Source organism: Rhinoderma darwinii, chromosome 10, assembly GCF_050947455.1.
Source record: "Rhinoderma darwinii isolate aRhiDar2 chromosome 10, aRhiDar2.hap1, whole genome shotgun sequence".
Lineage (NCBI taxonomy): Eukaryota > Metazoa > Chordata > Amphibia > Anura > Rhinodermatidae > Rhinoderma > Rhinoderma darwinii.
The window spans coordinates 56,556,473-56,580,866 of NC_134696.1; the positions used below are offsets into that span (position 1 = coordinate 56,556,473).

The following is a 24,394-nucleotide window of genomic DNA, read 5'->3' on the forward strand; positions in this document are numbered from 1 at the left end:
AACCTGAATTGTTTCAATGTAGACTCATTCAGGGTATAACTAGAATGCATATTTTTTGCCTATAAAATGCATAATCTTACACATTGAAACTCATCTGCTATTTTGCTGCCCATTCAGCCATTTTATTCAGGCCCCTTTAGCATTGTGACATCATACACTACAGTGCTAGGTGCGAATACAGAGAAAGTAATTCTTAAAGTTATCTACATGATATGCCATAAATGTTTGATAGATGCGGGTCCCAAGTCTGGGACACACAACTATCCTCAGAATGTGTGTCTCCTGACCCCATCTCGCCTAGTGAGGCAGCCTACCGGTCGTGGCATTCCAGGCAGAAAGTCAGTGGCGAGGTGGCCAGGATTACAGAAACAGCCATGCTCGCTCAGCCACACCATTTCCCCATTCTCGGGATAGGGGAGGTTCCCAGAGGTGGGACCCGCAGCTATCGGACATTTCTGGCATATCCTGTGGATAACATGGGAATAACGCGTTAACAGTACTTTCTCTGTATTTGCAGATGACACCTAGCACTGTAGTGTAGGATGTCATATTGCTACAGAGGGACCTGGATGAAATGACTGAATGGACAGCAAAATGGCAGATGAGGTTTAATGTGTAAGAATATGGAATTTAAAGGAAAAAAATAAATAAAAAATGCATGCTATTCCGTATATATCATGAATGTTTGGGTGAGTTTACATTGGTATACAAATTTGAGTTTAATTATTTATGATAGATGAAAATATAGCACTTAATGTCAGGGCACGATTTCTAGAGAAGTAAATATTATTTTCCATCTTTATAAAGTACTAATAAGGACTACAATAGATATCAATTAATAAGGGATGTGGAAGATCTCACTTATGAAGAAATATTGTGAAACCTAATCTTATTTAACCTAGAGAAGGCTGAAAGGGGATGTGATCTCTTTATATATCTAAATTGCCCTATCAAAAGCAATTTGATAACGTATTTTTGTGTATATTTCAGAGAAAAAAACACGATCACTGCCTGCAGCTAAGGGAAGAGTGATTTAATTTAATTTGAAAGCAATACTTTAGTGTCTAGACTGTAAAGTTAGGGAACAGGTTCCCACAGGATTTGGTTATGGATGATTTAATGTATAAAGATTTTAAGTTTAGACACACAAGAAACATTATATACAGTGTTACTGGTATTAATGTTGAATCTTGATTTGGAGATCTGTCCATTTGCAAGTAGTACTTTGGAAGGAATGTCTTTACTCTGACAAATTGGTCCATGCAGAGTTGTTTTTGCCTTTCATTTTGATCAACTGGAGTTTTTGAATTATAAAAGTTTGAACTTGATGGACTTATATTTCTGATGTGATCCAAAATGTTGTTTGATACCCCTGTGGGTAGTATTACAATGTTTGGGAGAAGTTACATTACATTTATTTTTTATCTCATGATCCATTAAAATGTTCATTATCTTATTCAAGTTTAGTAAGGGAAGAAGAGGAGGACAACAAGACAGATGGATCCAATAATAGACCTACATTTCAAATAACAAGAAAAAAACTCAGAACACCCTATTTAAATGTCATGACAAAAATCGGAACAAAATCCAAATTATTCAAAATAGTTAACATTACCTGTGAAGCTTTTCACTTCCATGGGTAAGGTTTGGTGCTCTGCAATCATTGTTAAATTCTGGTATAAAACCAAAATCTTTGTACAAAGCCTCAGCCCCTTTAGCGATTATAGCAACTCCATTTTGAACTCTACGGTGGAGGTCATCTTTCCATCCAGCAGACAAAACTGTAAACAGACCAACAGGCAAGTGCTCTGGCATGTAGTCGGTGCCTCCTAAGTTGGTTCCCACCATAAACCAAATGTATCCAGGTCCAGTTAACCCAGCTTCTCTTGCAGCCTTGAAGACTCCATCAGCCTCATCCTTGGAACAGTAGAGCAGTCTCACCTGTACGGTTATTTCTCTTAGTTGTCTCTTTAGTTTCGCCCCATTGGGATCATCAGTAAGATTGAGTGTTAAAACACCTCGATTTTCCCATCCGATAAAACTACTATCAGTAAGCAACTCAATGTAATCCACAAAGTCTTCATAGCCAGGGAATAAAGTGGTGATAACTGCAAAAGCCGTCCAATCATATTCCTCCAAAACCTCAAAAATGACTTGAAGTTGCTGCTCTGTAGAAGCCCCCAACTGTAAAAAGGTTGAACCTTTTTCCTGAAAAACCAAAAAATATATAAGAAAAAGGGGTAATATGCACTTATTTCAAGACTGTGGTACTGTATACCTGGACCGTGACACTCTGCTTTATAATACTTTTGGTACTTTATGTATGCTAATCTTCTTGCTACTAGTCTGTATTATTAACAAAATAGCTTTTAATAAAATGAAAAGAAAAAGCGATAATAAAAAAAAAATATATATATATATATATATATATATATATATATATATATATATATATATATATATATCTGCTGTCATTGCAATATTTTACGTGATATACATTGTGAAAAATATCATTCATGTATTTCATTTTTTAGAAAAATTGTGTTAATACTACAAAAAGCATACCTAAGACTTGCAAAAGAAAAAAGTAGACAGGGAAACATATTAGCAATGAAAGACAGAGAGAACTTTAAGAAATTACAAAGTGAACTAAGATTAAGGTGCTCAAGAAATAACTAGAATTCTAATCCTTGTTGGAAAAAGTGTAATAATAATAATAATCCCTCTTGCCATTACCAAGTAAGCAATATGGGTTGTTTTATTCTACTTTATATTGTGTCACACTGTTATACATTATTTGTATTATTACCACCTTTATTTCTAGGGAAATAATAAACTGATTTATCTCTACAGCTCTAATGCAGACATATGTGTCTCCATGCTTACAGACTACATACAAATCCTGCGTATTTTGATCCTATAGTCAAGTGTTTCTCCTTTCTATATGATCTCTCTTCTTGCTATCCTACAGACCGCAGAGGAAGGGGCAGGGGTAGAGGAGTAATATATGCTTGCAAAATCAGACTACACAGAGTTTGTTCATAGGAACCCCTTGGAAACACAGCTAATTTTGTTTTTTAATTTTCATTTTTCCATCATAGCATTCCAACAGATATAACATTTTTATTTTATTTATTTAATGTACCATATAATGTGCTGGAGAAATGAAAAAAAACCAAACATCTTATTGGGTTGGAATGGGAAAAAAAACATTATTCAATTCATCGTTCTTCCAGTCTAGTTTATCTGGCGTAAAATGGCGTGTTAGCTTTATTCTGCCGATCAATACGATTACCGCGTAATCAAATTTATAGTTTTTTTCATGAAGTACTACTTTTACAAAAAGAAAACAATTTGTTAAATAAAATGTTTTGCGTCAACGCAGTCTGAGAGCCATAACTTTTTAATTTTTTCATCAATGGAGCAGAATGAGGGCTTGTTTTTTTTGCAGGGCGAGCTGAGTTGACCAAAAAACAGCAATGCTGTTCACCTGGTGGGTTAAATAATGTCATATTTTACTAGTACTTTTATGGACACGGCGGTACCAATTATGTTTACTTATTTATTGTTTACATATTTTTTTACATTTTTTTTTTACTTTTAGTTTTATTCTTACATTTTTTTAGTCACCCTAAAAAGGGGACTTTAATATTAGACGTATCTTCAATCCCGTCCATTTCAGGCAGGTGTCAGCTGTTTGAAACAGCTGACAACCACTGTGCATGGTGTGGGCTCAGCTCCTGAGCCAAATTGGTGTAGCGCAGATCCGACTTAACTGTATGTTGGATGTTGCTAAGAGGTTCAAGGAACACTAAACCTAGAAATGAATAATAAAAGCCAACATGAGATAAACTTGCTTATACAATTCCTCAGTCAGCAGGATTTTCTGCATGGATTTTCTGCATGTTCCTGAAATAAACAGTCTTGTAGAAATACTGCAGAGGACAGAGGAGTTCATTTTCTGCTTATCTATTACATTTTTGGATGGTGAACTGCGAAGAGGGTGGGTTTAGAAAAAAGGTGGCGCTTAAACGGGTTATCCCATCCGGGACATTTATGTCATTCCACAGGATATGTCATAAATGTCAGATAGATGTGGGTACCACCTCTGGGACCGGCACCTAGGCCCTCTAAAACCCGTTCTACCGCTCTGTGTTCGGGCTAAAGCGTGAGATATCCGACCATGAAAAAGAAAATAGCGTAGCTTGCTGAGCTATGCTGTTTCTGTAACTCCCATAGCAGTGAATGGCAGTTACAGAAGCAGCGTAGTATGTGAGCTACGCTGTTTCCGTAACTACTAAACACTCAGTGTGTGTCAAATCAGCTTGTAATTCATAAACAATTCTCAATCCAATTACAAACTATACTTCTAAACCTATAGTCCTTAACCCCTTCCCGCTCAGCTCAGTACTATTACGTCATGATGAGTGCATCGTCCACGCTCAGCTCAGTAATAGTACTGACCTGAGTTAACACGGCGCCATATTTCCCCGGCGCGTATTTGAGCTGTGATATCTGCTATCACAGCTCAGTGTGCAGGGACAGATCGCTGAGGTCCCCGCCGATTAACCCCTTAGAAGCCACGTTCAATAGCGATCACGGCTTCTAAGGGGTTAAGCCACAATCGACGGCCCGCTACATGATAGCGGGCGGAGATGGCTACTATGGCAACCAGAGTCCTAACAATGGACTCTGGCTACGCCATCGACGGAAGCCTAGTGGGTCCTGACAAAGTCAGGACCCACTATGCTTGTTGTCAGTGAGTAGCTGACAGCTCTAATACACTGCACTACGCATGTAGTGCAGTGTATTAGAATAGTGAACAGGGCCTCCGGCCCTCAAGTTCCCTAGCGGAACACAGTAATAAAGTTAAAAAAATTTAAAAAAAAGTTGGGTAAAAATAAGAAAATAAAAGTTTTAAAAGTGATAAAAGTAAAAATCTCCCTTTTTCCCTCATCAGTCCTTTATAATTAATAAAAATAAATAAACAAATAAACTATACATAATTGGTATCGCCGCGTCTGTAACAGCCTGAACTACAAAATTATGTCATTATTTGTCCTGCGCGGTGAACGCCATAAAAGAAAATAATAATAAATCAAACCAGAATCACAATTGTTTGGTCACTTCACCTCCCAAAAAATGAAATAAAAAGAGATCAAAAAGCTGCATGTACCTAAAAATTGTACTGATCGAAACTACAGTTCGTGACGCAAAAAACAAGCCCTCACACGGCTTTCTTGATGGAAAAATAAAAAAGTTATGGCTCTTAGAATACGGCAACACAAAAAGTTAATGATTTTTTACAAAAAGTATTTTACTGTGCAAACACCATAAGACAATAAAAAAACTATAAACATCTGGTATCGCCGTAATCGTATCGCCACGCAGAATAAAGTGAATATGTCATTTATAGCGCACGGTGAACACTGTCAAAAAAGTAGAATAAAAAACAAAAGTAGAATCGCTGTTTTTTTAGTCACAACACCTCTTAAAAATAGAATAAAAACTGATCAAAAATGCGCATGCACCCCATGAAAACTGCAATGAATTTCTCAAGGGGTCTAGTTTCCAAAATAGGGTCACTTTTGGGGGGTTTCCACTGTTTTGGCACCACAGGACCTCTTCAAACTGGACATGGTGCCTAATAAATGAAATGAAATTAATTAAATTTGACTTCTACTTTGCTCTAAATTCCTGTGAAACACCTAAAGGGTTAATAAACTTTCCAAATGCTGTTGTGAATATTTTGATGGGTCTAGTTTCTAAAATGGGGTGTTTGATAGGGGTTTCTAATATATAGGCCCCTCAAAGCAACTTCAGAACTGAACTGGAACCTAAAAAACATTAAAATGAGGCAATACGCTTCTTACATTATACGGATAATGAGCAGTGCCCACCCCGAGATGACCCCAGTTTTGACCGTTTGTATAAACTGAGACCCCTATTAGACCATTTCAGTGCCCGGTTGTCCCAAGCATTCACCCCCCGAGAATTGTATTTCTATTGATGAGTCCTTGGTACATTTTAAAGGGAGACTTCAATTCCGCCAGTACCTGCCAGGTAAGAGGGCAAGGTATGGCATGACGATGTGTAAGCTGTGAGAGAGTGCATCAGGGTATACCTACAAATTTAGGATATATGAAGGGAAGGACACCAGTATTCAGCCCCCAGAATGCCCCCCCCCCCTTACTGGGAGTTAATGCATAAATTTGGTGCACCCACTGCTGGACCAGGGTTACCACCTGTAGCTGGATAATTTTTATACCAGCGTCCCACTCTTCAAGTTCCTCGCTTCCAGAAGTACTGCGGCATGCGGCACTGCTACAAAAAAATCTGAGAGGCCTCCCTAAGACTCTGCTTGGGCAAACACTCAGAAGGGGTGAGAGCAGGGCACAATCTAGCAGCAACATATTGTGTGTCGAGTTCAAGGACAAGAGAGATGCCACACCAGTACCCATGTACCTGTAGGAGATACCAGTACAGAGACCCCCAAACCAGACTGCATCCTGGGCTACAATAGTTACATGGGAGGGGTGGACTTGTCAGATCAAGTCCTGAAGCCCTACAGCACCATGCGGTGTGGTATAAGAAGCTGGCCGTGCACATCATACAGATGGCATTGTACAATGCGTACGTGCTACGTCGATGTACAGGCCAGACGGGAACTTTCCTGGAATTTCAAGAGGTGGTTATCAAGAATCTAATCTAGTACTTCTGGAAGCGAGGCCACACGCATCATACCAGGGCAACACTTTCCAGGAAAAGTTCCCCAAACTAGCAAGAAGGGAAAATGTCAAAAGAGGTGCAAAGTCTGCAATAAGAGGGGGATAAGGAAGGACACAGGGGCACAGGGCTCTGTATGAAAGTGTTTTCAAATTTATCATACATCCCTTGATTTATAATCTACCCCATCTTATCCCCCTCATCTTTCCCTTCTGAGCCCCCTGTGTGCCCAGGCAGCTGATAACAGCCACATGTAGGGTATTGCCGTACCCGGGAGGACCCACATTACAGTTTATGGGGTGTATGTCTCCAGTCAAAATGCTCACTACACCTCTAGATGAATGCCTTAAGGGGTGTAGTTTTTAAAACGGGGTCACTTCTTGGGGTTTTCAACTGTACTGGTACCTCAGGGGCTTCTGCATACATGACTTCGCACCAGAAAATCCCCAGTAGGCCAAACCGTGCTCCTTTCGTTCTGAGCCCTCCCATGGGTCCAAACAGCAGTTTATCACCACATATGGGGTATTGCCGAATTCAGGACAAATTGGGCAACAAAATGGGGTATTTTATTCCTTGTGAAAATAAGACATTTTTAGCCAAAACGACATCTTTTTGGAAAAAAAATATTTTTTTTAAATTCACAGCCCAATTCAAATAATTCTGTGAAAAAACTGTGGGGTCTAAATGGTCACAACACCCATAAATTAATTCCTTGAGGGGTGTAGTTTCCAAAATGGGGTCACATCTGGTGGGTTTCCATTGCTTTGATACCTCTGGGGCTCTGCAAATGCGATATGGCACCCAAAAACCAATCCAGCAAAATCTGGACTCCAAAGAACACATAGCGCTCCTTTCCTTCTGAGACCTCCCATAGGCACAGATGGCAGTTTATTACCTCAAATGGGGTATTGCCGCACTCAAGACAAATTGGGCAACAAAATGGGGTATTTTATTCCTTGTGAAAATAAGAAATTTTGAGGCAAAACTACATCTTATTGGAAAAAATTTAATTTTTTTTAATTCACAGCCCAATTCAAATAAATACTGTGAAAAACCTGTGAAGTCTAAATGGTCACAAAACCCATAAATGAATTCCTTGAGGGGTGTAGTTTCCAAAATAGGGTTACTTCTGGTGGGTTTCCATTGCTTTGATACCTCTGGGCAGTGCCGCACCTGCCATGAGGCGAGGTGAGCCGACAGCCTCAGGCGGTGCCACCTAGCCGAAAATGGGGGGCGGCATTTTGAACCAGGGACTGGACCGGGGGAGGGGACAGGCCTTATTTTACTTACCTAATGTGCCGCATGATGGGCACGTCTGTAAGAACCCTCCTCCTCTCTGATGCTGTACGCAGCATGCGCCGCCAGAGAGGAGCAAGTCTACAGAAGGAGCAGTTGAGAAGAGAAGTGACGAGATACACGAGGTGAGCGGTGGCCTGTATTAACAACTGAGCGCCACTTACAGCGCTCACGTTCCTGCCTTCACTAATTCAAAAGGTGTCGGTCAGCCGTAGCTGGGGAACCGGAACCCGGGAGTATACTGCAAGAGAGGTCTGGGCATTTTACAAGCAGTCAAGGGCTCTATGGGGGGGAATAATCCACCCCATAGAGCCCTCACGTTACTATAATGGAAGGATAGGGGGATGCAAGGAGGGGTTCGGTCTGAGCGTCTAACTTACTGCAGAGGGTTCTATAGGGGGGGCTCAGACCCCCTAACCTTTCAGTATAGTAACTAGTGAGGGCTCTATGGGGGGATTATTCCCCCCTATAGAGCCCTCTGCTGTCACTAAAACGGCCAGACCCCCCCCCCCCCTTGCAGTATACTCCCAGCTCCCCCAGCATCGGCTGACCCCTTTTAAATTAGATGGGGTAGGATCGAGCTGTTACCGATCAGATCTAAGTTCATAACTTAGATGTGATCGATAATAGGTGACGTAATGGATTCAGGTCTCAGCACTAGATACAGCTGCTCTGTATACAGGATACAAAGCAGCTGTATCTCAAAAAGTAAAAATAATTTTCAATAAAAAGTAATTAAAACTTGCACCAATCACATTGATGGATATCTTCATATATATATATAGGCTTGAGAAAGATCCTAATGTAGGATTGAAACGCTGCTGTTATATTTGGATTGAATAAACCACCATTTTTTCAACTTGGAGTGCCGCAAAGTTTCTCTTTTTTCTATATCTGATATCACGTCCGAGGATCGGGACGTTTTTTGCTGGCACCCGATTCATATTTATTCTGTGAGTGCTGCTGTTTTCTCTTTTATATATATATATATATATATATATATATATATATATATATATATATATATATATATGTATATATTTATTTTGTTTTTAAAGTTGTACATAGCCTTTAAGCTGTAACTAAACTTTTATCATGTCATACTGACATGTCAGAAATTTTCATCGGTGGGGCACCGAGCACTGAGGCCCCCACCAATCACTAAAACGAAGCAGCAGAAGTGCTTGGGTGAGCACTGTGCCGCTTCATTTATGATCTACTTGCGGCCGAGTGAGCGGTGTACGAACTCCTAGACTTTATATTGAGCCCGTACACTGCTCCAAGGAAAGCCAAGCAGAATCAAAGCAGCACACCGCTCACCCGAGCACTTCTGCTGCTTCGTTTTAGCGACTAGTGGGGGTCTCAGTGCTCAGACCCCACTGATCAAAACTTTGACATGCCAAAAGTTTTAAAAAACTTTGTTACACTTTAAAGAGAATCTTTCACCTGCCTATACATGTGCAGCTGAGTGCAGCATGTAATGGGGAGGGCTGCACAAATTCTGGGGCACTTTAAAAAATTTTCCTAGCCTTCTTCGTTATTTAGATATCGGTGCCGTAATATTTGGCGTCCCATATGTAAATAACCCACTGAACTGTCAATGGGGCGGTAATTGGCAAGGGGGCGTGTAACATTTCTGTCTTGGATTTATTTAATTGCATGCTATAAGTTTGGCTATCCTACTTAGTAAATTATTAAAATTTTATTGTATGCCTAGTAGTATATATTTGATTCTAAATTTACCCATGTAACAGCTATTAACCACAGTAAGTGAAAGAAAAACTTTTTGCAACTTGATATCTTTCTCTATATAAAAAAACTTTGTGTCACTAGTGTTTTTAGGCACAATATAGAATATAATGTGGGTTAAATCAAAGCTGGCAATAACACTTTCCTATTTTCACTGCTCTGCTATTGTCTAAGCGCTCCATTTAATGCCCCCCAAATAAATAATGCCCACGACACACCACCTCTTATCTGGCTTCTTAACAATGGCAAAAAAAGAACAAAAACATTGTTTAAAAATCTCTATTTGACAGCACACAATATATTCCCAAGGTACCACAATCAACATCCCATGAATAATAAGTATGCTGTAGGCTGTGGAATCACACAGTTTGAAGGGTTCATGAATTCTTAAAGAAAAAAAAAACACCCACCCCTCATAGTGTAGTATTTTCAATCAGATAGGTAATATAGTTCAAAGGGAAACTCCAGTCAAAACTAGTTTCCCATGTGCTTCATTATGGTATTCCATGTGTCAGTCTCTCACCTGTTATTTTTCTTGCTGCTTCTATCTCTATATATCAGACTGGGATGGTTGCTTAGTGGCAGTGTGAATCAGGCTCGGTGACACGCTTTAGTCTACTTGAGTCTATGGAGATCTATGTGTAATTCCTGTACCACACTAGTTTTCCACAGGGGGGGGGCAGAAACTTCTAGCATTAGATACCACTGATACTTAGGTTCCTGTCACACAGGTATAATGTAGAAGAATATAGTGCACACCCCCTGGCTGTATACTTATGGTTTCTCAGCTTATTTAGGAGAATATAGAGAGAAGGATAATCACAGTGTCCTTCAGCATGTAAAAATGGTATGGTTTTTAGCTGGTCATGTGATGCTGTGCTGAAGCATTATGAGATTGATAGCAAAGCAGAGAGGAAGAGAAAGCTGGGAAAATCTAAAAATCAAGATGTAACTTTTTCTAAGGACAGAAAAGGCAGCAGTGGAAAAAGTAAGTACAGTATACATAAAATAAGTGTAAAGTGTGGTATACAGTCAGGTGGGGGGTTCAAGGATGGAAAGTTGTGTTACCACTGGAGGTCGTCTTTAATTTACATTTTTCAAGGTGTCAAGCATGCATCTTGAACTCTAAGGTTCATGTAGTTTTTTCCCCAGAGTTCAGAATCCCCCCGTTAGTGAGTTGAAAAAGTATCTGTTCTTCCATATTTGCTAGCATGAATCAAGTATTGAAGTAATGCGTTTATGCTAATGAATTATTTTCTAAAACAATAAAAAGTTATTAAAATGAGCTCACCATTTAGTGAGCAACACTGTCACCTCATCAGAAGTAATCTATAATTGAAGTACTTGCTTATATAACCATATACTAAAATAAAGTTAATTTTCGAATGAGGAAAGACCCAACTTTTCATTACCACGTGACCTCACCCGATGTAGTGACCTGCAAAACTGTCAAGATTTGCTAGAGTATTCAAAGCAATACAAAAAGCGACAAACATAACAAAATATATACAGTATATTATTTTGTCTAGTTAAAAGAAGTTATAAATAGAGTAATCTTACATTTCCGTGCTGGATGGTTTAGAGTTAGAATGTTTTTTTTCATTCTCTGTTGTCAGGAAGTGATGTGATACGTGTTCAATGTCATTACTTAGTAACGTGCATTTATCTTCATATTGCAAAACAAAGCTTAATATATACTGTTGATCATGCCTAATGACCATTGTCCCATTAATAATCCAATAGGTTAAGTTTATCATTTAGACCATCGACTGTAGTGTTTTTAATTTCAAAAGTCAAAAGAATTCCCTCATGCAAAGTGTTCTGAATCTTTTAATTGTGAAATGTAATCAATTCCTATTGTTTTTAACACCGATGTGTCACTTTGATGTTTATTAATGATGTGTTTAACAAGAGGGTATAATTTTTTTTATTTCTGAATTTTTTACAGGGGGATACTGGAGAAAGAGCTACATGAATCTTGGAGTTGGAGATGCATGCTTGATACCTTGTGGAAATACAACTGAGCCCCTATTATTACCTATCTGATAGAAAATACTACACTATGAGGCACAGGTCACAATTTGACTGCTGTTGTCTTATGTAATACTCCTTAGGTATTATTTCCTTGGCAGCTGAGGGGCAAGTCAATATAATGCCAAGCATGAAGAGCGATCCCAGAATTAGTCGTTTCAGGAGTTCTTATAGAATCAGCAACCCGTGAAATTAGATTCACTGATCTTTACTTGCATGGCATTACCTAGCTTTAAAATATTCATACACCAATATCTCCGATCCAAAATCTTACACTGCCAATGGGAATGTAAGCCTGGCCTAGACATTGCTGACTTTTCTTGAAGAACATATGTGTCCTCAATTTATTTTATTTACAGTAAGTATAGGAAACCCTGACTGGCTACCCTTGACACAGATATTTATGAGGACCTTCCCTGGTGATTTGATTGAATGTTAAGAACTATATTAGCCTTGCAGATAACTAACGCTGGCAGCAGGATGAATGAAGAGAGTGTACAAAGTGTGTATATAAACTGTCAGAAGAGAACCATTTGCCCCAAGACCATTTGTGAAATATTAATGGAGGAAAATTGTCTACCAGTCAGCACAGGAAAGGAAGGCAATGGAAGCGAGGGTAGAACGAGACAGGAGAAGAATATGCTGCATGGACTAAAATGTGAAGAGGATAAAGACAGTGGAATGAAATAACTGATATGTAAATGAAAGACAAAGACTGATTGAAGTTGTGAAATAGAGAAGTCATTTTAAAGACAGGGAAAATGTTACTGAAATAATACAGACATCAGAGGAAAGCAAATTATGTTAAAGAGAGGATGAAATAATGAGAAAATGAAGATGGGAAAATAAATGCAAGGGAAAGGTGTTTATAATACGTGAAATAAAGGAAGATAAAAGGAATAAAAAAGGAAAAAATCATCGATGTGACTTCACCACCAGAGGGCTTTTTGTAAAAACTGCCAAGCAGGAAAACAAAGTTAGATACAGACAAGGATCATGAATTTGTCTTAACAATTGTTGGGCCTTCAAAGAATCCTCTGTCATAGCTGTCAAGGACAACAGCTTCCAAGGAGACTGATACTGCTATTAGGCCGGATTTTTCATGAGACACTTAATATAATGGAAATAAGCGAGGATTAAATCTATTTTAAGATTGCTGTAATGGAAACACCCTGCACCCATTACTCGAATGCAGATTTTATACTTTGTGTATTTATAAAGTTCATTGTGATACCAATAGTAGAGTCAATGTACAGATTAAGTACAACATTGTTATTTCTGTTACGTTTGGATTGGAGGGGGGTCATAACTTTTTTTAATATCTTTTACTGATTCGTGTTTATAACTTGTGGCTTGAAATGGCACATAGAGTAAAATAAAATGAACAACCTTATTATTTTTCTTGCCCCATAGTTTATAATTATATTCTGATCTTAGGGCTTGTCCAGGATAAGAGAAAGGATGAGCTTTTTTTTCAGAGAAACAGTGCCGCGTCTGTTTATATCTGGTATTGCAGCTCATCTCCATCAAACTAAAAAGGTCTTAATTGCGATACCAGCAGTCTGCTTTGACTCTTAGGGGGGGGGGGGCGCTCTATAGGATGCCTTATACTTTATTAGGGCGTATATGTATAAAGGGGTGTTATAATGAAATATCCTATTTAATGGCACTATATGGTTATATTGAACTGGGATGTGGACTTTTAGCCAGTCAGGCATTGAGGTGTACATATGCCAAAGCAAAGAGCTAGTCATTAGCTCTATACAAATGGGTAGAGCTTATCTTTACTCAAAAGGGAAAAATCCTGGGTGTGAGTTCATGGAACACAGTTTATTATGATGTCATGCTGTATATAATCTATATACTCCATTTAAGTATTTATTTGTAAAGGGATAGCTTAGTCTAGCACTATTCTGCAGTTAGCATCATAATATGCCATTTTGCTCCCATATTAATTTCACAGCCTACTTATAATGATATTGTTTCCTTCTTTCGCAAATGCCGAGACTATTTCACTCTTTAAAAACACTAAAGGGGACATATCTTTAAATAAATGTGCTAATGGCCTCTATAAAAAAACCGGTGACAATATACAGTAATTTTGTCTACAGTCTCTGAGGATTTTATTACTTTAATACTTAACATATGTGCTTTTGGAGCCTACTAAGTAATAACCAACACATGGTGAAGCAAAAATAGATTCCTAAAATGTTCATAGTAAAATTAATAAATCGAACTGATAAAACATACACCTGTAGTGCCCCAGCTGCTGCCAAACCTCTCCCCCACAGCCCATCACTAGTTTCCCCCCCCCCCTTTCTTTCTTTTCCTTGTACGTATTTTTTATGATTTGCACTTGCATTATTGGACTCTTCATGATGTGGAGCGTCACTTGATACAAACCTCTGCATGCTGCTCTAGTCAGTTGCAATGATTTTGGTCATATCATTTATATTGCATATATTCTACAAGTCTTTGCCTTGTTGTTTTCTTTTAAAAAAACTCCACACTTAATCATTTTATCATCATGTCATTTTTAGGTTTAAATTCTGTGCTGATTCATTTAATAATTTACCTTTATGGGATCAGGACTCTATTTCTCTAATATAGAGCTCCAAATCCCCTGCACAGACAAATATTGAAAACATCATTTTGGCTGCCTGCAGCTTTTACTAGGAGAATGGGAGCTCATTGCATACTGTTATCATACATATATATATATATACACATATATATATATATATATATATATATATATATATATCCCCCTGTGTCTAGCAGGGGATTTGGAGGTATTGTATCAGAAAAACAAGGCCAAGACCACTATAAAGATACATTAAAAAATTCATCAGCGCAGAATTTTAAGCCTAGCTAGAAAAGGAAAAAGTGAGTGAACATCCACTTTAAGATAAAAATATACACCTCTGGTGGTTCTATTTTTTCACAGAGCATGATTGTAAGAATACACCGTGTTCCAAATTATTATGCACATTGGATTTATGTGTCATAAACATTTCATTATTCGTTTTTCAATTAAACTCATGGATGGTATTGTGTCTTAGGGCTCTTTGGATCATTGTAATCAATCTCAGACACCTGTGATAATTAGTTTGCCAGGTGTGCCCAATCAAAGGAAAACTACTTAAGAAGGATGTTCCACATTATTAAGCAGGCCACAGGTTTCAAGCAATATGGGAAAGAAAAAGGAGCGTGAAATAGTGCAATACCTTGGACAAGGTATGAAAACTTTGGATATTTCAAGAAAACTTAAGCGTGATCATCATACTGTGAAAAGATTTGTGGCTGATTCAGCGCACAGACGGGTTCGTTCAGATAAAGGCATAATGAGGAAGGTTTCTGCCAGACAAATTAATAGGATTAGGAGAGCAGCTGCTAAAATGCCATTGCAAAGCAACAAACAGGTATTTGAAGCCGCTGGTGCCTCTGGAGTCCCGTGAACCTCAAGGTGTTGGATCTTCCAGAGGTTTACAAGTGTGCATAAAGCTATTATTCGGCCACTCCTAAACAATGCTCACAAGCAGAAATGGTTGCAGTGGGCTCAGAAATACATGAAGACTAATTTTCAAACCATGCTGTTTACTGATGAGTGCCGTGCAACCTTGGATGGTCCAGATGAATGGAGTAGTGGATGGTTGGTGAATGGCAACCATGTCCCAACAAGGCTGCGACGCCAGCAAGGAGGCTGCGGAGTCATGTTTTGGGCTGGAATCATGGGGAGAGAGCTGGTAGGCCCCTTTAGGGTCCCTGACGGTGTGAAAATGACCTCTGCAAAGTACGTAGAGTTTATGACTGACCACTTTCTTCCGTGTTACAAAAAGAAGAACCGTGCCTTCCGTAGCAAAATTATCTTCATGCATGACAATGCACCATCTCATGCTCCAAAGAATACCTCAGTGTCATTGGCTGCTATGGGCATAAAAGGAGAGAAACTCATGGTGAGGCCCCCATGTTCTCCTGACCTCAACCCTATTGAGAACCTTTGGTGCATGTTCAAGCAAAATATCTATGACCGTGGGAGAGAGTTCACATCAAAACAGAAGCTCTGGGAGGCTATTCTGACATCCTGCAAAGATATTCAAGCAGCAACTGTCCAAATACTCACAAATTCAATGGATGCAAGAATTGTGAAGGTGATATCAAAGAAGGGGTCCTATGTTAACATGTAACTTGGCCTGCTAAGTTTTTTTTGAATGAAAGAGCTTTTGATTTCTATAAATATGACCTCCTGATGCTGCAAATTCAATAAATTACCATTTTAGTTCTCTTTACAACCTTTAAAATGTTTTGATCTCTGTTGTGCATAATAATTTGAAACAGTGCATTTTGAGTTTTTTACTTCTAAAAAAAAATCTGTTATCATTAGGAGATTTGTTCAATAAAATTAGCATTATACTCCAACGGTTGATGGCTTGAAGATTATACTGACTGTCATTTGCATGGACTATTTAGGAAAATCAGCGAAAAATAAAATTTGCATAATAATTTGGAACGCGGTGTATATCAGTCAAAAAATATTTTTATGCAAACTGCCACTGATATGAAATGATATTGTATTATCTTGGGAGATCAATCAGATTACAACATTTTTAATTCTAAATTAATTTTAACATTTTCTGATGTGAGCAATAATCAATTTTTAATCAAGCCAAGTTATCATTATAAAAATTCAGTTGTTCACCCACCAAGATTCTTCTTACTGATAGACATTTGCCTATGATATTGATTTAGTTCATGCAAAAAAAATATATCCATAATTACATTATTTTGCCATTAAATAAAATTAAAATTTATGTAAAGCCAGTAATTCAGTCCAGAATTCAATTAATACCATGCCCAGTTCAAGTCATACTCACAATATATTTTTTCAGTATATACCTCATTGAATTAAAGGTAGGAATACTCATAAACATCTTATATTAGTTTGTTTTAGTATCTTTTTTGCACCGGTGAAACAAAATTTATTACGGGGAAAGAAAATCAATAAATTTATATTTTATGTTATACTGTAATGACGTTATACTTTTGCATTAAGAGCCTCCGTTAGGGTCTCCACTGCCTTTTCCAGTATTTTTGACTACAACAACAGCACAGTCTGGATTATTCTTGAAGTCAAAAATACTGAAACCCCAATAGACGGACCCCATTTGAAATTAATGGGGTCAGTCAAAATTTGCCAGAATTCATTTGAAAATGGATCCAGCAATGCGGTCATGCACATTTTGCTAAATTTTCCAGGCATTTTTAAGTTCTATTGGGAAAATATAAAAAAAAATGTGCCAGAAAAACACCATTAATGGAGCATACTGTGTTTTGATAAGAACAAAAAAAGGCAGTGACCACAATAGCGCCCTGTATAAAGATATTTTCACATTCTACTATAGACTTTTAATTAACATCTTGTCATGGTATTTTAGCTGCAAAAAGAAAAAATGCAGCGAAAAATGCCACAGAAAATGCTGCCAATCTTTGTGTATGAAACTAGCCTACAGTGCAAATTCCGCAGCATTTACAGTAGCAGCAAAGTGAATGAGATTTAGATAATCTTATGCCCATGCTGCGAAAAAGAAAATCAGAAATGTGATGCGGAGAGTGCTCTACGGTGAGACTTTCAATTCTGCAGCTGCTTGTTCTGTGCGGACATGCTGTGTGTTTGGCCCATAGATTTGAATGGGGGGCATAAATTCCACAACAGATTTTGTTTTGCCGTTTTTATAGCGTTTCCGCATAGTATGCACCGCAAAAATGCACTATTTGGTGCGGATTTCTGTGACAGATTTACCTATGATTTTTCGAGATTCTGCTGCAGATTTTCTGTTGCAAAATATCTGCAGTGTATCATGTGTGTGGGAACATACCCTAGGACCTTATTCACACGACAGGATTTCCCGGCCCCGTGACGGCTGTTCATAAAATGGCCATCGCACGGCCACAGTAGGAACAATAGACCCCTAATGGGGCTATTCACACAACCGATTTTTGGACATGCCATATTTTCGACTGTTGACCCGGCTGCCCAGCTCCCATAGAAGTCTATGGGGCCAGGTAATACACGGCCATCACTTGAATGTGCTCCAAGTGACGGCCCTGTCTTCTGTCGCTCGCTCTCTCCTCCTTCTCCCCATAGTGCGAAGTGCATGTGAGGAGGAGGAGGAGGAGGGTATTTTTTTTCTCCCTGTAGGAGCGGAATCCCCAATCCCCGGCCACAGCTTCGGCAACGCTGTGGCCGGGGATTGGGGATTCCGCTCCAGGAGAAGTCCGTGACATCACTGTGTCCATATATGGACAGTGAAGTGAGGGACTTCTCCTGGAGCCGTCCCCTACAGGAAAGTAGGGGGTTGCCATCTATGCATGTGACAATGTACAAGGGGGCTGTGTAGCACTACCTACAGGGGGGCTGTGTGGCATTACCTAAAGGGGGCTGTGTGGCATTACCTACAGTGGGGCTGTGTGTTATTACCTACAGGGGTCTGTGTGGCACTACCTACAAGGGGGCTGTGTGGCACTACCTACAAGAGTGCTGTGTGGCATTGCTTACAGGAGGACTGTGTGGCATTACCTACCGGGGTGTCTGTGTGGCACTACCTACAAGGGTGTCTGTGTGGCACTACCTACAAGGGGGTCGGTGTGGCACTACCTACAAGGGGGGCTGTGTGGCATTGCTTACAGGAGGGCTGTGTGGCATTACCTACAGGGGCTGTGTGGCACTAACTACAAGGGTGTCTGTGTGGCACTACCTACTAGGGGGTCTGTGTGGCATTACCTACAGGGGGCTGTGGCAGTATCTACAGAGGGCAGTATGTGGCATTATATACAGAGGGAAGTGTGTGGCAAAAAAATGACAAAAGAAATTCATCCAATTTTAAAATGGACACGGAAAAAAAATGGATGCAAAATGGGTCAAAATCGTCCGTTAAAAATGGCAACACGGCCCGGAACGGAATCGGAACGGATGCAAAACGAATGCAAAACTGACGTTTTTATCGGCGGACACTCGGACCCTGTCGTGTAAATAAGGCCTTAGGGTCTTTTGCAGGCAGAAAATTCTGCCTGGAAAAATCAGCTCCGGTTTTTTTAAGTGGTTTTGCACCACACGCGTTTTTTGCCAAAAAATCGCAGCAACAATCGCAGCACGGAAATGGATCAAAAAAATTTGTTTATTTCCGTCTCCCATTTATTTCAATAGGGTTTTTGAGGCGGAAAACGCCTCAAGATAGGGCATGTCGCTTTTTTTTCCCCGCGAACGTTTCCTTTATTTTGCTTGCAGGAAAAAAATGACTTCACCTTCCATTGAAATCAACAGGAGGTAATTTCGGTCGTTTTATTGCTGTGTGTTTTTGCCTTGGATTACGCGGCAAAAACTGCGGAAAAAAACTGCAGCAAAAAACTGCGGCAAAAAAACTGCGGCAAAAAACTGCGGCAAAAAACTGTGGCAAAAAACTGCGGCAAAAAACTCTGTGTGAACAGGGCGTAAGGCCCGGTTCCCACGTAGCATAAACGCTGTGGAATTTCCGTAACTAAATTCTGTGAGGAAATTCTGCAGCAGTTGCAGTAGCAGAAAAGTTAATGAGATTTAGAAATCTCATGCCTACGCAGCGGGAAAAAAATGCAGAAAATTTGTGCGGAAAGAATTCTGCGTTTCGATTATCAATTGCACAGCATGTCAATTTATGCTGCGGGTTATATGCGGAGATGCTGCATTTTTGGCCCACAAACTTCAATGGGGAGCATACATTTAGCAAATCTGTTGCGGTTTTACAGCGTTTAAGCAGTCGAAACACAGTAAACACCGCTTGAAATCCGCAGCTGCACATATGGTTTGTTATAATCAATGTTTAACACTAAATCTGCAAGTAAAACCACTGTGAAAGAACTGCAGCGTGTCAGCAGCAATATGAGCTTGAAAACGCACTATTTGGCACAGATTTTTGTGACAGATTTACCAGCGTTTTCCTGAGTTTCTGCTGCAGATATTCTGTGTGTGGGAACATACCCATAGGCTGAGTTCACACGGAGCGGCTATGCTGCGTAATAGCACCAATTTTCATGCAGCGAGTGTCCGTTGTGTGAAACTCACTGCATGTCCTATATTGGTGCGTTTTCACGCACCTAGTCGCCCATTGAAATCAATGGGTGTGTGAAAACCACGGACAGCACACGTATGCCCATCTGTGTGCTGTCAGTGTTTACGCATCAACTACATAAAAAAAAAAGTGTTTGCGAGTGCGTGAAAAACACATGCCATTAGTAAAGCACACTGGTGCATAATGCAATGCACATGGACAGATTTACATGCGTTTTTTACGCGTGTAAGGCCTCATTTACACGAGCGTAATATACGCGCGTGCGACGCGCGTGCTTTGCACGCATGTCGTACGCACCTATATTAGTCAATGGGGCAGTTTAGACGATGCGTGAATTGCGCTCAGCGCGTGTGCGCAGAAAAAAACTCACGACATGTTCTATAATCGTGCGTTTTTCGCGCACTCACGCACCCATTGAAGTCAATGGGTGCGTGAAAACCACGCATGCCGCACGGAAGCACTTCCGTGCGAACTGCGTGATTCGCGCAAGAGCTGTCAAACTCCTGAATGTAAACAGAAAAGCACCACGTGCTTTTCTGTTTACAAACATCCAAACGGAGTGTCAAATTCGAGATGAGCGCACCGAACTTCACCGGGTTCGGCCAAACTCGTTTTGACCGAAACCGGTAAAAAATGTTCGGGTACGCGACGTCAGGAGACAGTCACTGCCCACGGTGCTGAAAGCGTTAAACTGGTTCAGCACCATGGACAGTGACTTCCGCTCCGAAAATCCATGAACCTGTAAAAAAAAAAAGACGTTCTGACTTACCGATAACTCCGGTCCGACCTCCCGGGATGACAGTTAAGTCCAAGTGACAGCTGCAGCCAATCACAGGCCAAGCACAGGCTGCAGCCAATCACAGGCTGCAGCGGTCTCATGGACTGCGGCGTCATCCTGGGAGGTGGGGCCGGATGACAAGAGAGGGACGCGTCACCAAGGCAACGGCCGGGAGCCCGGACTGGGGGAAGCAGGAAGTTCTTGGTAAGTATGAAAGTCTTTTTTTATTCACAGGTTGGTGTATATTGTGATCGGCATTCACTGTCGAGGGTGCTGAAAGAGTTAATGCCGATCAGTTAGCTCTTTCAGCACCTTGGACGGTGACGGGCGTCGACTACCTCATCTCTATGATGGCGGCTGCGCGAAAATCACGCAGCCGCGCATCATACACGGATGACACACGGAGCTGTCAATTGCCTTTTGCGCACGCAAAACGCAGCGTTTTTTTGCGCGCGCAAAACGCACACGCTCGTGTAAATGAGGCCTAAATCTGTCACGCTCGTGTGAATGTAGCCTTAGAGTGTGGGGAGTAAACACAAGGATCATGGAATGAAGATGGGAGGCAAAAAAGCTAGTCCTCTTGCCCCACGTAGTTATGGTTGTGGTGGTTATCACCAGCACCAGAAGGTAGCTCAATTTTAATCTTTGTTGGGGGCCTCATTCAACTCAATGTTGAGTGTCATTAGTGGAAATAGGATATGCCGAAGATATATTTGTTGAATATTATTATTTTCCTTTTTCCATATTTACTATTGTTGTTGCACCAGAATTCTGGCCTATGTTGCGCCCTTTTTGAAACATATCAATTTAGTCACATTTGTTATTGATTTGTGACAAAAACTACAGATGTTTGCGCCGTACTAGACACGTTTAAAAACTATCTAGAAAAGGGGCCGTGACTTAAAATGCACCAACGTCTGCCAAAAGTGCGCCAAACTTTTGGAGCAAAAAATAGCATAAACTAAGACAACGAAAAGGTTGTATAAGGAAGTAAAAGTGTATAACATGTTTAGCAAGATACACCAAATGTATACAGCGTGTGCCACTGTGATAAATTTGCTGTATTTTCTGACTATCTTGTGTAAGCTTACACTGTCTAAATCTTATACAGTATTAGTAAATCTTCCCCGATAAAATGTAACAAATTACGGGCTGAGCCTGCTCATTCTGTATTTATCTGATGGTAGAGAAGGGTCAGGGAGACTTTCTATTAAAATTTGCATTTTTTTCGCAGCCTATAAAATTTATTTTCAGTCATTTCCTACTTACAGTAAGGCTGTTAGTACAGCTACAGGAAAGACTTGTCACAAGAAAATCTACTTTTGCAGCTAAAAGTGAAGTAAGAATCGCTGCAATACTAGTAGGATTTACTATTCAGAAGACTGGATGACCATACCTGTATAAGCAGCCATATTGGCCTAAGAAATGGATGAATAGAAATTTTAAGAACTTTGCAAAGGACAATTTAATGAATATATTTCAATTATTACTAATTAGGATTATATAAGTGCCAAAATTCCAATTTTGTCTCTAAATTATAGATAAGAAGAATTTTAGCTGCCAATACAGAACAACTTGGATCATTTTAATTTCTAAATACAATCAGACCATGCGTCAGTGCTCCACATTAAAGTGGTAGTTTACCTAGTTGAAGATCACTCCAATGGTGCGTTTAGTTTCTTGTCTCCTTGTGTGTCCCACCCCCCACCCCCATGTGCCTTGTACTGTGTGTCCCACATTCTGTGTATGGCTCGTTCATTTGAGAATTGGCCCACAGCTCTGCATAGGGGAGTCAAGAGAACTGAAGTAAAAGGGAAGAAAGTCCTGGGTGGTGTGAGTGGCACAACCACACGCAAGAAGAGAAACAATCCTGCCAGTTGCTCACGTGGGGGAAGTTAAGGATGCCCCTTTGTATGAATTGGCATTTCCCACTCTACATGTTGAGAGAAGGACAGCTAAGGGTAAGTGTCAGAGAACGAATTAACCTAACAAGGCCATCATAGCCTGCCTTCTTTCATTGTGACCCACCGAGGCACAGAGCGTTTCCTCACACAGTGCATCCCCAAACTGAACATTTGCAGCGCATGGCAGGCAATGTGATAGAGGGTAGCCCCTCAGAGACCCATAGCATCACAGTTGGGACAGGCTGAGGAGTCTGCAGTCACTTTGGTGCAGTCCGTCTTGGTGGGAACTCCTGCGAAGCAGAGATCCCCAATCCCAGTTCAGGGATCGATCTGGATGACGCTCCACTTATTCAAATAAAATCTGTTAAAACTGCAACCCTGTATGTAAATGGGAGATATTGATATTATATTTTGCATACGAATTGCTAATATATATATATATATATATATATATATACATGTACATGTACATATATATATATATATAAATATATACCTTATACATCTGAACAGTCCCAAGTAATGGATGGCCCATTTAACAAAGGGCTATGGCAGAGCGCCTGACCAATGCTATTTTCTGCTTGAATAATTGTATTATTATAATTATTTTTATGTAAAACCATTCACAATGGACATATAAACATATATATTATATAATACTGTTAGTTTACATCTTACATGCACAGTTATACAATTGTTCACCAAAGAATCAACAAAGTTACGCAGAAATATACGAAGAACGAGACCTATGCTATTTTCAATATAACAAGCAGTCGGAATCTTACCCACCCTTCTATTGCTTTAGACTTTATAATGTTATGAGTAGTTGGAATAAGATTAACATGAATTGTTTCTTTCCTGTAAATCATCCCTAGCAAATCACTTTGATAGAACAACCAAAGTCACTTACCGGACATGATGGAAAGCCTGTCATATTACTATTCAAGACAAGGGAGAGAATTTCTTATGTAGATACAGTAGATGTGCTTTGGCCTCATACATCTTTCAACAAACTAGTGGAGAACATTCTCTAGGAATTCTAACTGCTACGTGGGCAGGATGTAAATGTTCCTCATCCCAATCACAAATTCTGACAAATGCTGTTGAGCTATTTTACAGAGTGTTTCTGAAGTGCTTTCTCCCTTCTGCTCCCGATATCTAAATTTACGGTTTCCGTAACTCCTTGGTACAAGATAAAGATTACATGTTTATTGACTGTAACAGCTACAGTTCTTACATTTTCCTTACAGATAAAACTGCTTGCACATACCTTGGGTGTCAGCACAATTGCAGATCCTCCATTAATGCCAATGATGGGCATAGATGTTTGTGCAGAGATAAAGTCAAGAATCTGAGCAACAGATTCCGTCCTTGTGTCATCTTCAAAGACGACCCCATGAATTCTCAGGCTGGAGAGAACATCACATATTTGCAGGATAAGGCTGCGGGGATTTGTGTCATTAAGTATTACAGAAATGGGATTCACTTCCAAAGAAAAATTGCGGAAAGCTGCGGGTGCAAACCGGGCACTCTCTGGTGGGTAAGAGGTACCACTAAATATTATGGCCACATTTAGGGATCTTGGGATTTCTTCTCGGAATTCTAGAAAAGGACTAGCGCATGCCAGGGCCATCAAAAATAGCATCCTAGCAGCGGCGGGCACAAAGGCAGTGTTCACAGCTGGCGGAAAACACATCTCGAAGGGTTTTAGCTGCCACTCTAGACATAAAACAAAGAAGAAAGAATGTTACAAAGAATTAATCAAATTGCAAATGAATATGATATATTTCAAAATAACAATCATTTCA

At 39.8% G+C, this 24,394-nt stretch overlaps 1 protein-coding gene across 1 annotated transcript in view; it reads right to left on the minus strand.

Moving 5' to 3' along the window:
• GRIN2D (glutamate ionotropic receptor NMDA type subunit 2D) overlaps positions 1-24,301 on the minus strand; it is a 312,180-nt gene extending 287,879 nt beyond the window's left edge. The window contains exons 1-2 of the mRNA XM_075839954.1: positions 23,857-24,301; positions 1,616-2,208 (exon numbers count right to left, since the gene is read on the minus strand). Of these exons, the coding sequence (XP_075696069.1) occupies positions 1,616-2,208; positions 23,857-24,282 (1,019 nt within the window). The 5' untranslated portion in view covers positions 24,283-24,301. The remainder of the gene's footprint in view (positions 1-1,615; positions 2,209-23,856) is intronic.
• Between the last annotated feature and the right edge of the window lie 93 nt (positions 24,302-24,394).